The sequence below is a fragment of the Melopsittacus undulatus genome, chromosome 10 (genome assembly GCF_012275295.1).
Source record: "Melopsittacus undulatus isolate bMelUnd1 chromosome 10, bMelUnd1.mat.Z, whole genome shotgun sequence".
In the NCBI taxonomy this organism is placed as follows: domain Eukaryota; kingdom Metazoa; phylum Chordata; class Aves; order Psittaciformes; family Psittaculidae; genus Melopsittacus; species Melopsittacus undulatus.
In genome coordinates, this window is record NC_047536.1 from 17,818,731 (window position 1) to 17,833,211 (window position 14,481).

The 14,481-nt window shown below is 45.1% G+C and overlaps 1 protein-coding gene across 1 annotated transcript in view; it reads right to left on the reverse strand.

Annotated features, from left to right (window-relative positions):
• Nucleotides 1–14,481, reverse strand: part of FAT2 (FAT atypical cadherin 2) — a 61,087-nt gene that overhangs the window by 34,569 nt on the left and 12,037 nt on the right. Inside the window, exons 3-4 of the mRNA XM_034066673.1 lie at nucleotides 7,410–10,695; nucleotides 6,681–6,995 (exon numbers count right to left, since the gene is read on the reverse strand). Of these exons, the coding sequence (XP_033922564.1) occupies nucleotides 6,681–6,995; nucleotides 7,410–10,674 (3,580 nt within the window). The 5' untranslated portion in view covers nucleotides 10,675–10,695. The remainder of the gene's footprint in view (nucleotides 1–6,680; nucleotides 6,996–7,409; nucleotides 10,696–14,481) is intronic.

Consider the following 14,481-nt stretch of genomic DNA (forward strand, 5'->3'; position numbering starts at 1 on the left):
GCTGCAGGAGTGTGAAAACAAACCTTTTCTTATGCCTCTAAGTAAGAAACATTCTGCAGACACTGGCACAACTTTGGCCTCTCAACAAGTCTCGACTCCTATTTTCCCTGTGTTGAACCTTACCCTTTGTAGTTTACGGTGTTTTGACAAAAGCTTGTTTTCTGTCTAGGGAAATACCCTCTATTCTGCTGCTAGAACAAATGCATTCAGGCTAAAAATAAGGCACACAGTCAGTAATAATGCTGGTATATTATCTAAGCCTTGCTGAGAGACAGGATGAATCCTCTAACAGCTGCAAGATTGTGAGGGATTTCTGAAAAATACACATTACTTTAACCACAGGGAATAGGTTGGATGCAGGAGGCAGGAATTGTGCCTATAATAAGCTAGAGTTTAGGCAAAATCACTGTAATTGCCTCTTTTTGGCCTGTCAATGTCTAAGCTGAGTAAATGGAAGTGTGGAAAGGATGGAGCTGCGGCTTGTTTCCACATCTGGTTTGATAACAGTCCTTATCAAGTGCCTTGACTCTTCCCTCTAGGGAAAAGCAGCTCTGGACCATTTTCACAACTGCTTTACAGATGATGGAAATCTTATATATAATGCATGATTTTCTGACAGTCATCAAGTCTGACACCTATGAGTGTTTCTATCTGTTCTCTGCATCTCCTGCTCCCAATGATTGCTGTTATCATGGTGTTTATTCCTCACAAAGGGAAGTTCTGCTTCCTCACACAAACAAGAAGCAGGGTGGATTTTACTGACCACCACCAGCAGTGACAGAGGCTCATGCAGCTCCTGGAAAACCTTTGCACGGGAGCAGTGTGCATTAACAGTGCTGTTAGCACGTGCACTCATGCATCCTGGGACTTGTAAATCAGAGTTGCATGAACCCATCTCAGCTCTCATTTCTGGTCCAAAGCCATAAAGTTTTAATTAATAGTATTGCTTCAGTTGTACCATACTTTGGCGTATTGCTGTCTGAGCATGATAGGCAGGGGAAAGCTTCAAATGGCTACAGGAAACATTGGGCAGCTGAAGGAGGGAGCAAGGAGCAGCTGCTTGGAACAAGACTATTGTTAACCGTTTCCACTTGTTCTCTGGGATTATTCATATTTGGCACTGGCTGCTGCACTAAACACTTATTTGATGCCTTTACAATCATAAATCAACACTCTTTAAAGTGTTACGACAAGATAATTTGAAAGACTCTGTTTGCATGTATGTCATAGGTTTTTTTTCTTCTCCTTTATCTTACTTCTGACATCTTGGCAGGTGAAGAGGACTTGGCCATGGCCTGAGAGCACACTGGCTGGGGAGCTTTTATACCTCTCCTGCGCTCACAGGAGGCTGTAGGGCTCCCATAGCACCAAATATCTTGCTATTCATGGAAACGCTCTCAAAGAAGGAATTGCAGCAGCGGTTTACTGAGATCTCTGATGTTCCTGCCCACATTGCTGACAGTTTGGGTAGGACAGGGTAGGAAAGCCTAAAATTCCAGCTAACTTCTGGGGGGTCATAATTTTGGCCTACCAAGCCCATAGGTCACATAGCTAGGTATTCCCAACAGAGCCACCCAATACCTGTGTGCACACTGGGGATATTTCTGGTCTTATTGGATTGCAAAATTCAGTTGCAACAGACTAACACCTTGTTTGCACTTGGTTTCTGCGTGCAAGCTGATGGAAAGTAACTTCAACCACTCTAAAGTGATTATTTGGATTTGCCTGGCCACACCTTGAAATTCTTTCATGACCTAATGGTAAAAAAATGAAAGAAAACAGGATTGTAGCTGAGTTTTCTAGAGCTGGAGAAGAATGACTGTGGTGAAGGGAGGTGAATGGACATTAATGGTTGTCTTCAGTGTCTGTGCCACTGAAGATGCTCAGATCTCCTGGGGAGTATAAGCTGACTCTACTCCCTATCATAGGTCCCATATCCCAGTTAGGAGCCTTTCCAGATGGCATTTCTGGGTTTAGCTTCATATCTGTTGAGCCACAGGTCAAAGGGTTGGCTTCTCCTCCTGACCCCTGGCAAACCCCCTCTGTCCCTTCCCATGTGTCCAACCATGGCTCCCAGTTCCCCTCTCCAGAGCCAGTTACCGCTCTGCCTTGAGACCAGAAAGCTCTTGTGGTTAACAGTTAATCACTGTAATTCCCGTACGGAGCCGTGGTGCTGTGTGGCTGCCAAGAGGCACAAACTGCAGCAGTGTTCACACGGCAGCCAAGCATCCCCAGACAGGGAGACGGGAATTGGACATGGTGCTCGAGAGAGGCCAGCTGGAGTTAATGCCCATTTCTATTTGTTGCTGCTTGGAAATACACCCTGTGAAGCCAGAGGGCCAGAATGGGAAACTGTTATTAAAGGACAACAGCAGTCAGCTTTCATGGCCTAGGGAAACTGTTCCTCGGTTCTTTCTGATGCCCCTTACAGGGAGCTGGGAAAATTTAGTTTTTAACCAGAGTGTTTTGTGTGGGCATATGTGTGAGTTATCAGTACAGCCCACACCCCTCTGGAAAACATCAGCCAGCCCATCCCATGGGACTTGGGATCAAGTGCGTGTCCTCTATTTGTGTTCTTGTATATGGTCTTAAAGGTTTCTGCTGAATCCTATAGAGACTGAACAAAACCATCAAAGGTCCTAATTGTACTTGGCCGATTAGCCAAGCTCTGCCTTCACCTGAAGATCCAGAAACCTTCTGTTGCTTGCGTACAGACAGGCACAAACTCTGCTCTGGCAGCCTATCTACGCACAGCAATGGGAAAGGATTGTCTGCAATGCTCCCGCTTGCTGCCTGGAGAGGGGAGAGAGGAAAGCCGGTCATGTTGGAACAGGAGCAGCAAAATTAACAGTGCATTGTTTTCAGGGAACAGAAAAATAATAATAACTTCTGCTGGCAAGAGTAGGGCTGGGGTGGAGGTTGCTGGCCCCCTGCCCTTGCTGCAGGGAGGAAAATCTAAGATAGTTAAAATAGCCAGAATCAGGTTTGCAGGCACTGGGGCTTTCACAGGACCTGAGAAGGGAAGAGGTTGTTCTCCTGAAGTCCTCTTTCTGCTGTCTCACTGTTGCTTCCATTTCAGCTTCTCTTTTCTACTTCCTCTCTTGTTCTGACCCTGCTTTGCACTACTTCATGATCAGCTAGAGCCTGTGGTATGCTGGCAGTGAAACCACCCCTCAGACTTATAGAGCAGGCTGTGCCTGGATGTCCTTCCATGCAGAGAAATGCAGGGAACCACAAGCATCCTGGGGAACCCCAAGGACACTGACAAAGCAGAGAAGCACCAGAAGAACAAGCACTAGGTAAGGGCTGGAGATGAAAAGTCCAAGGTAAACAGATTCTCCAAGCAGCCTTTCAGAGGGATAAATGGCTTCATCCTGGCTCCTCCTGCCACAGCCTCACAATTCCTATCCATCCTCTCTCCATTGGAATCCCCCTTCACATCAGAGACTGCAAATCCTGTGCAAAACAAGCTGAAATCCTTTCAAGCAAAAGAATACCCTAAACTCTGCTATCTGCCCATCTCTCCATGTATCTACCTATCTCTCTGTCTCCCACAAACACTGCTCTGCACCAGCTGCCAGGCAGGGCTGGAGAGATTCCATTGCCGATGGCAGAAGGCTTTCATCTCACTGCACAGTTTTATTCCCTCTTATTATCCTTTCATTTATTTTCCCTCTTTTTCTCCACCCTCTTTAAGGAACTGAGAGCTGGAAGAGCTTGGAGCCCTTCTGTGGCAGCTCAGGGATGCCAGAGGAGCCAAACCCTGTTGCAGGACAGTTATCACAGCCATCCGTGTCTACCCTGCAAGGTCTCAGGAGGAGAAGTCAAGGGGCCTTGCTGGTTATGTCTCCACTGGCCAATCCACCCCTGTGTTGTGAGATACTGGCTTAAACACAGAACAAGCTGACTCCAGGACCAGAAATATGTTACTTGGAATAGTGTGGCACTGTGCCCTGAATAATTATCCAGGGCTATTCTGTGGGGTTATTCTGGGTATAGACGTGCCTGTTGTAACAGTAAATAGGACCTTAATTCCTATTAGCGCACAGGATCAGAACAAGCTTCCTCCTTCTCTCCCCCTGCCAGGAGTGCCCTGCCTAGGAAAGACTTGGACTGAACTCTGGCCCTCCTGTGCTCTGGCTTATTTCAATGCCAGTGTGACTTATTTGTCTTTTGGTCATAGTGTGGTATAGAAGAAAGGAGAGGTCTGGATCACAGCCTTGTCTGCCTTTAGGAGCCTTCCTTCTGATCTGGGTCCTGAAGGAACTCTTGACATATGCAGAGTATCCTGTCCTTTGCTCACATTGTGTGACCAAGATCAGCAGCCTCTGCTCTGCGGTTTCCTCTTGAAACCTCAAGTTTTATCACTGAATAATGGGACAGGGATTCAGCTTCATCGCGGATAAGCAGCTCTGTCTGCTCACAACCTTTTTGCTATCATAGGATTTGGGATTGACCACAGGAGGAGTATTGGCAATCTGGATCATATAGATCTCTGGCATTTCGAGGACTGAAATGTTTCTGGGTCTTTTTGTGATCATTTCCTCTAGGCAGTGAAAGAAGAGACACATTTATTGCGTTCGAAAAACAAAGTTCGTATCCCAGCTAAAAATCCAGTAAAAATCAGTGATTTAGTAGCACTGCAGTGCTCAAATACTTGCAGTGTTTTCTCTCTTCTCTTGTTCAAATGTAAGTCAATTGGCTTGCACTGCACTGCGATAACCCTGTTTTGAGTACAAGAGTACACTGATGTGAATGACTGCGAACTGAAAGTCCCGCAGTTCATCTTCCAATGCTGCAGTACCAGGCTGACACCAAAGATTATATTTTTGTTCTACTTAATGGAGCAGCTAGCATGCCCTTGTCTGCAGATTGAAAACATCACAGGGTTTCCAACAAGCTGCCTACAGCCCTGAAATCTAGATAAGCTGTGATATTCTTTCTGGCAGCAGTAGCAGATGACTTCTCTTTAGATCCTGTGAGCATGAGGATATAAACTGCTCAGTTTATGCCAATGTTTGCAGGTAATCATTCATTCTTTTGGGTGACATGCAAGGAAAACTACGGATAACTGACTCCTCATCAGGCTTGGAAGCAGGTCCTTAAACAACCTCCAAGCGGAGGGTTTAAAGAGACCTCCAGCAACTGTCCAAGAGATAAGATCAGCTCATGGGACTGACAAACTCATCACTCTTCATATGCAAATTGATTGCCTATAAAGAGAGATGGATAGGAGATAACTCATGAGAGAGCTGGTTTTTGTCTAAAATGGGAACAGAAGAGTTGGCTTAGAGGTGAGGTTTTTCATTAGCAAATGTTCAGATTTTGCCAGTGTTATTTATTTTACAGTAAAACAGGACAGCTTTGGAGTGTGGCTTTGTAGGGCTGCACTCACACTGGGGTGAAAGGTTTGCCTGCTGCCTGCAGCATAGAGAGGGCTGAATTTCCTGCAGGGTCCATGGGTGCAAGCTGGAGCCCAGCAGATGAGGGCAGCTAGCTGGTGTCCTCATAGCTGTTACTGCTCCACATCCCATTGACAAGGCAGTGGTTTTCTAAAATAGGGCCTCTGAAGACATGGGACCTTACATTTGTGCAAGCTGTCCATGGAGCTGAGTTGTGCATAGCTGTTTGGACTATGTGGGAATGTTGTATGGAAAGCAACGCCCTGACCTGGCTAAAAAGCTTCTGACACTGTATATCACTACAGCTGGGGGTAGCAGTGGTCACAGGCGACATCTCCAGATTTATCTACATGGTACCATGTAGAGACACCCTGTGAATCTCTTGCAACCAAAAGGATGCCAGTGTTTCAGTGTAATAATGTCTTTCTAAACATCCTCCTCCCGGCCAGCTGTAAAGGACTGCCAGGGTCACTACACCACAAGTAACACATAATTGAGAATGCACTAGCCTTGTTCAATACATCCAGCTCCTTTCTCATCTGAGAGCAGGCTTTTATCCCGCTGCAGTAGGTGAACTGCTTTTATCATCCACAGGAGATCAAAGTCATGCAATTAATCCTCTCCCATACTCAGGCTCTGTGCCTTCCCTTCTTTCTCCAAGGAGCTGATGGCATGAAGGGCTTGGCATAGCTTTCCTTGCCAGACTGGCCCAATGTCAGCCCAGCTAGGATAGTTTGAGGAAGCTGTTTACACAAAACATCAGCCGGTTTTTGATGGCTCTGAAAGATCTGCTAATTAATCCTCAGATGAAAGATACAGTCTAGGAAGATGGCACAAGAGGCTTACTGCACTTAGTGCATTAATAGTGCTGGAGAATGGGTGGAGCCTTTAAACACAGTGGGATTCATTTTTATTAATCCTGGCTTGGTCTGTCTCTGGAGCAGATAGTCACCTCCAAGAGGGTGTTTCCTGGCACAGGCTCTGCAATAGGGCAGTTGTTTATAAAGGGGAAGATTAAAAGTGACTGCTTGGTTCTGCTTAGGGCTTTGAAAGGAGAACATTTATGTCATTCTAAAAGCCATCTGGAGGCAAATAGCATCCCTAAGGTTGAGGCTTTCAATCCTTAGCCTCTCCAGACAGTGTATTTGGATACTGGGACTTTTGCTGTTGAAGGAAGGTGTGACAAAGGCAGCTGTGTGGGCTGTTCATATTGAATATGTAACATCCTCTGGGCACTTGGAAACCTCAAAAACAGATGCTGAGTTGTGTCAGACTTACCTGTAATGAGGTTAATGGTGAAGAGTCCTTGAGGATTTCCAGTTAGGATATGAAAAGTCAGTTTTCCCTCTGAGCTAGAGTCCGGATCTAAGGCATCAAGCTGAAGGACAGACGTGTTTGGTGGGGAATTCTCCATTACAGATGCATAGAAGACAGGTCTAGACATCTGAGGTGGGTTGTCATTGGTATCAGTGACTTCAATATAGATTTCAGTCACAGAACTCAGAGGAACTGTTCCCAGGTCAAGAGCCAGCACCGTCAGCCAGTAGTGAGATGCTCCTTCTCGGTCAAGTGGTCCTATGGTCCGGATGGTGCCTAGAAAAATGACAGAAAGTGCTTGTGAGGGATTTAAGGAACCCAGACCACTTTGTCCTCAATGCCAGACCAGTCTGTTTCCCTGTCTTTGTTGCGGATATAAGCTCTGGCACCAACTTTATAAGGTTGTGAAATTGTGTGGAAGAGAGGGAGTTTGCTTGTGTTGAGGGTCATTTGGTACACAAGTGAAAGGGAAGACCTTGGTATTCTGTGGGAAGATAGACACTGATTTTCCATTTTTTTAGGGAGACAAGCCCTGCTTGCTTCTCCCCAGATACAGGGATGCACATTGTATATCCCTGCACAAGCAAGAAGGATTTGAATGCATAGAACTTTGTTCTGTTGGGTCAAAAAGCCAAACACAGCATATAGTTTAAGCCTTTAAGGTACATCATTAAACTAAGTTGTCATTACCTGTGTCCTTTTCAATGCGGAAGACAGACAGGCCAGTGCCCTCTCGGAGGAAATATTGAACTTCTCCATCTTTCCCCTTATCGATATCTTTTGCTGTGACCATCATCACTGATGTGCCCTCAGGGCTGTTCTCCTGCACCCAGCCTTTGAAGACAAAGGAGGCAAAGCGTGGTGGGTGCAAGTTCTCGTTGACATCAATGATGTTCACTTCCAGATGGCAGAGGGAAGAGCGAGAGAAGGGTTTTCCACCATCACTGACCTGCACGGTTAGATTGTAAGAGTCCTTCTTCTCATAGTCCAGCTCCTTCTCCAACCGGAGTGCCCCGGTCAGCTTATCCACATGAAACATCATCTCCTCATCATTAATGAGGTTGTACTTCACCTCACCCCCAGAACCAGCATCTGAGTCAAAAGCCTCCAGAAACAGGAGAATGGTTCCAACGGGCAGGTCCTCTGGGACTTTCACACTGTTGAGGACTGGGAGGCATTGTGGGGTGTTGTCATTTACATCCTCCAGAGTCACAGTGAGATCCGTAACAGAGAATAGCTGGTATCCTGTCTTGGGCTGGTCCCTAGCTTCTATTTTCAGCACATAGCAAGGCCACAATTCTCTGTCCAGGGCACCTGTAACTGTCACTTCCCCAGTGACACTGTTAATGGCAAACTTATCAGTGGGCGTTAGGAGAGAATATTTTACTCTTCCATTGTCGTCTGTATCAGCATCTTCTGCTTTCAGTTGAGCTATTGTTGTCCCTGTTGCTACATGTTCTGGTATTGCTACCCAGTAGGCACCTTGTGGAAATTTAGGAGTGTTATCATTGGTATCCAACACATTCACAGCCAAAAGTTTCCAAGATGATTTTTGTGGTGTGCCAAGGTCATATACAGTAATGTTAAGAATGTAGAAGCTGGTTCTTTCATGATCTAGGGGAGAAAGGATTTGAAGGAGACCGAGTTCTAGGTCAATGGTAAAGCAACTGTCATCATTTCCATCTGAGATTACATAGACCAGTTTACCATTAAAACCAGTATCAGAATCAGTAGCTGAAAGGTCAGCAATGGTTGAGTTGATGGGAACAGTCTCTATGATATCAATGGATCGTGGAAAGCTATCATCAAACTTTGGAGCGTTATGGTTTATAAGGTGCAAGTTCAGAGATGTTTCATCATCCTGCCCATGGCCTTGAGACTGAGACTCAATGGAGTGTATGATAGTTTCTGTCAGCTGTTTCAAGACTCCTGTTTCTTCACATTGCATTTTGACAGGGAGACCTTGGTTGACCACAGTGATATTTACAGATGTTGGCAAAGCGTAGTTCTCTCCATCTGTTGCAGTGATTTTCAAAGAGTAGAAAAGTGGCTGTTCAGAAGGAAGATCTTTCAGAGATATTCTAAGGGATATTACTCCAGAGATGGGATTCAGTTCAAAATGCTGTAACTCATTACCAGACTTGATTTCATATTTGATATGCTGCAGCTCATCACTGTCAATTGCAGAGACTGTGGCCACAGTGTTCCCAATGGGAAAGTCCCGTGGGATGGTGCCACTGCAGCTTGCCTTCTCAAACACTGGAGCGTTGTCATTGACATTGCTCAGCATGAGGGATACATACACCTCTGTTTCATGGCGGAAGGGCGAGCCCCAGTCTGATGCCCACACTCGCAGAGGATACCGTCTCTGCATCAACTCATAGTCCATTGACTTGGAGGTGGAAATGATGCCAGAATAGGGGTCAATGACAAAGGGAACCGATTTCTGATTGGCTATGGTGTAGGTGACAAAGCCGTTATCTCCTTCATCTTCATCTGTAGCCCTTACTGTTAATACACTGGTACCAGGAGGAACATTTTCATCAAAGGCCCCATGGTATGAAGACTGACTAAAACTTGGAGCATGATTGTTGCAGTCAGTGATGTCAATGAGAACAGACGTGGATGCGTGACTATTAACAGTTGTAACTTCAAGTTTAAAATGAGACTGCTCATGGAAGTCCATTGCCCTGACTGTAGTTATCAGTCCAGTGTGAGGATTAATTTTAAAGCTTGTGCTGTCAGGAGTAGGTCTTAAAACATATTTAAGATTTGGGAAGACTGGTGTTATCTTTACCATAACAACTTGGCTTCCAGCTGGGGAAAATTCACTGAGCTGGACCCGGTACACTTCTTTCTCAAACCTGGCAGAGACATACTTGGAGGGAGGTATATGGATAACTCTAACAGAAGAGAACAATGGTGGCTTGCTCTTGTCCTTGGCTTGCAGACTGAGGTTGAAGCCAAATGGGTAAAGCAGCCAGTTGATCTCTTTGGTTGACACAATCATGAATTCAGTGCTTCCAAAGTAGGATTTGATGGCTTTGAAATGTCTTCCTGGATCTCCATCCACAAAATCAACTGAATCTATCCCTGCTTCCGAGTCACCACTTTCTACAGACAGAGTTGCATAGACAAAGTCTTCAGCTGAGTCAGGTGGTATCACTTTCACTGCGGAGATAGAGGGGGGTTTCCTGGCAGATGGTTCCACTTGGATAACGAGACTAGCCAAGTTCCCAAAGCCATTCCCCTCCGTGATCTTTCTCATCCTGTCCACAGCCAAAACCTGTAGGTGGTGCCTGCCTCGATGGGTGCTGTTCAGCCTACCTGTGGTCATAACTGCTCCTGTGGTGGGGTGGACGGTGAATAGGTCAGACTTGGTGTTGAGGGCATAGTAGAACTCGGCGTTCTGGCCAGCATCAGCATCAGTGGCACTGAGTGTGCTGATCACTGTTTTCAGAGGAGTGTCTTCTCTAATGGACACTTTGTAGGAGGGGGGTGAAAAGAGAGGTTTCAAGTCATTTCTGTCCAGAATGTGTATCAAGACTTTGGCCCAGGCTTCATAAGCAAAGGTGGTCTCTGTGGCCTTGATTATTAACATATAACTGTCTTTGACCTCCCGGTTTAAAAGTGCTGTATTGCTGCTCCTGGTTCTTATTCTCAAGAAGCAGAAATCCCCAATCACGTGCTCCTCTGTTTTAAAGAGACCAGTGTTATCTCCAGAGGCTATTCTGTATCTGATGTCCCATTCAGGGTCTGTCTTGTAAATACCCATTTTGACGTAGCTCTCCACATAGGTTTTGGGGGCTGAATTCTCATAGATGGTGGCATTGTAGAAGAAGTGGGTGAAGTGCAGAGGGGAGGTCTTGCCTTTCTCACAGCTCGCCTTGTGGACCACACAGTGCATCAGGAAAACAGCAAAACTCAGGAAGTACCTCCTGGTAGTGACTTCCATGGTGTGGTGTCTCCTTGGGTCCTGCAGATGTCAAAGGAAGAGCATTGGTAATTTTTATTAAGAGCAGTGTGTTAGACAAAAAGTCCCCATGAGCTGAGCATCACCTCCCTGCTCTCTCTACCCCAGCCTTTGTTGATACAGTTGTTAGCTCAGCTCTTCTTCCATCTGTCCCAGTGAGAGATCTGTCCCTCCACATCTCCATGCTTGCTCAGATCTATTCACTTTTTCTCCTTCAGTTGTTACCCTTGTAGAGAGAAAAATGTGAAGACCCATGCAAAATGCTCTGATCAGGCTGACGAATGATCTCTCCCTCCTTTCATTCTGCCTTTTCCCCAGTCAAAGGGCATATTTGAACTCTCCACGCGCAATCCAAACCTCATGTCTGTTTTGTTTCTCCATCCTCCCTTCCCCATCTTAATATCTCTCTCCACACAAGTTCTTGCAAAGTATTCTCAAGAGTCGGTATACAAACTGTGATTTGATATCTCTCCCCATGGCTTGTTTTCCCTTTCCTCTCCCCCCTGCTACAGCAATCTGTTCTTCCCCAGCAGAGATGCCCTCTTATGTTGTACAAATTCCTTCTGAATGGCCAGCTCTACAATGTGGCCTTTTTGACACCTTTAGCTCAGGTCCTAGTCAAGTTATATCCCAGGTACTGTAAAGTTCTTCTTATTCACAGGTCTGACCCCAGCTGCCTCCTCTGTGCTTAAAGAGTGTATTTCTAGCAAGACACTTTGACCATGTCAGCCTCAACCATTGCGTAATCTCTTTGATTCCTCCCTTCTCACTGCAAAGCCCCAGGGTCAGGATTCCTGCAGAGGATCTGCCATCCATGACCACCTGCCATCAGCTTCCTTCTCTGATGACTCCTGAACATCTGCAGCTCCATGATTTATCTCTCTGAACAAGGTGTATCAAAGAAGGAACTGGGGAGCCCATACATGATTAACAAGGATGTAACTTTATTAGTGAGCTCTGCAGAGCTTGTTAAAGGATCAAGGCCTATTCTTTTTAAAATCTAAGTGTGTGCTGCTGTGTGTGCATTTAGGGGTTGAAACCAGGGATAAGCTAAATATAGGTGCATATATTTCCCCTAGATATCCCAGGAGATTTTTATCTAGAACTGTTTCTTCCTCTTTTGAATTTAAATTACGTATCAAGTACCTGCCAGTCACTTGGCACATTCCTAATTGAAACAGGGAAGACTTGTTTTTCCAGACACATTTTCAAGACTCATCTCTTTAAAAGCCAGAACTAGTTCAATTTATAAGTCAAGTTGAATGTTAGGGACAAATTGTTGGAGTCTGTCTAACAATATGTGTCATGTTCTCTCACTGAGATATCTAATTAGCTATAAATACATTTCATTCTTCCTGCAAATCCTTTTTCTCTTGGTACATAGATACCAACCATCCTGGGAGCTCTGGTCATTACTTTTGGAAACAAATGGTTGGAAGCTGAATTGAAACTACCAGAATTTATGGAGAAGTCAACTCAATTTGGACTTGACAAAATTCAGGCTCGTTCTTTTCGACGACAGAATTTCACCTCTAGGAAATACAACATAGTCTCAAATGCACAGCAAATGAAAGAAAATCTTGGAGGACAGGGCTAGGTGATCCAGAAAGGCATGTGGTTCCTTCTGAGAAGTTGAAAACCATGTTCTTAAAAGCTCTGCTTGTTACTTAACAGCGTTTAGGAGCTTTGCAGCATGTAGGGACTTGCCTAGAGCTGCTCCCTTCCAACATTTTCAACTGCTGAACCTGGAAAGAAGATGTATGCGTGCTGCGTGCACGTGTGTCTGCTAGACTGTGGAGCAGGAAAAGTCGCATGCAATTTAGAGCAGAATAAGACAGCAGAATAAAACAGCAACAAAAACCAGTGTTGTTCCATAACAGCAGAATTAATGAAGCCGATCGCTTTGTATCTGGGCTAATTGACTTTTTAATTGAATTGTACTGAAATGGCAATGTGAACTCATCTCTTATAAGACATAAGAAAACCCACAAGGCAGAGACGTTATGAACTTCACAACCACAAGAAAAGCTGAAGCTAGAGCACATACCTTCTCGGGCACCAGCAATTCAATATGGGAGGATAACCTTGAGCAAGGAGTAGGTTTTCTGGCATTTAACAAGATGCAAACTTTCTTCTGAAACTCTCCTGGAATGTCCTTAACCTCACTCTTGCCTATAGATTTCCTGACATCTAAGAAAGGCTTTACTTACATCGCTGATTTTTCCTCTGGGGGGGCATTAGCAGAGTTTTACTCCTCTGTCCAGATAATTACTTTGCAAAACCTGTCATGACTTCATATTTCTGAGAGCCTTGCTCTCAATTACAAGCTGGGCTGAAAGCAATCAATGGCTTCAGCAGTTATTATGAGGGATAGAGAGTAACTATGCACATGGGGCAGAAGCCTCATTTCCTCTGGAAATGGTCTGAAACTTTGAAAGGCACAGTCAAAACTTTGGGAGAGTTTTCTAGAAGGCATCACTGTCAGCTTTCACAGTCTAATAGCTTCTCTCTGTGGCAGGACCCATGCCCAAAGCCCTAACATTAGCAAGGAGAGCCTGTTTTGTCCCCTGACATAGACTGCCTGTGCTCTGAGGTGTTATTTAATCACCTTTATTATTGCATGTGCATCTGCTTGGACAATTGATATATCAATATTGCAGTGAAATCCTACTGCTGTTTGAGCAGTTCCACACAAGCCCATGTTTGCGCTCTCTTATTTTATCTTTTGATAAAAGAATAAAATGGAGAGGGTTGTTGACACTAGCGTCCTTCACGAGTTTTCCTGATGATAGTTGAGTGTCCTGAGGAGAGCCCGCAAATTCTCACTCCAGGACTAGAAATCATCACCTATTGCTTGTAGCCTGGAGTTTCTTCTTCAGTAGGTTGCACTGGGAAACTACGACACACTGGATGTCTTGTTTCTCTTTTTCCAGCATGGCTTTAATGTAAAAGTAAAAGTAACAGACCTCCCAGGAGATAACTCTACTGCCTCTGCTCTGGCTCCTGCTTCTGGGATCATTCACACTACATTCACAATGCAAAATCATCCAGAAGTGGGACTGGGACATTTCCAAAGGCTGTAGTGAAGCTTAACAGGAAAATTGGCCACGGTTCTCTCTGAACAGGGGGGAAATCAGCTCAACTACTGCCTTGGTTTAGCTCCAGAGAAAGTCCCATTGGAATTGCCCCAGAAAATGACAGTAATGAACCAGTAGAGATGGGGTGGGTTTCTATGACTCTTGTCAAGCTGTGTATAACATGAAATCAGCATAAAATCAATTTACTAGCCCTTAAAATCTCAGATGAAGATGGCCGGCAAGGAGGGAAGTGCTGCCAAGCTCAAGAGTCCTTGCAATGGAGTTCAAGGGTCTTCATGTTGAAACTGGGTGAAATCAACTGCATCTGTGATGGATTGTTCATGGAGATTAAGAGAAATATTTTGCCTGTTTTTCTGAGCTTTGTGCTGAGAGTAAAGAGTGAGTGATCCATGGAACCCATGGCAAGGGACATACCCTTCAGTTCGGGGCTGCCAGATATGTTGGAGAAAGGCCATTGGTGGGATGGAGTGGGGAAGGTAAGGCATGCTCCCGACTGAGGGAAATACCAGAGCATCATTATGTGGTGATTCAACCTCCCCTTCTAATCACCAAACGAGGATCAGAGAGCCTTGAGGGGCTTTGTTTTCAGCCCTGTAGGTGCAAACTCACCTCAAAGAGAGTAAACACTCTGTCTATCTCCAATCGGAGCCCAAGTGTGTGTCTAAATTTAACATCCAAATTGTGATCCTCT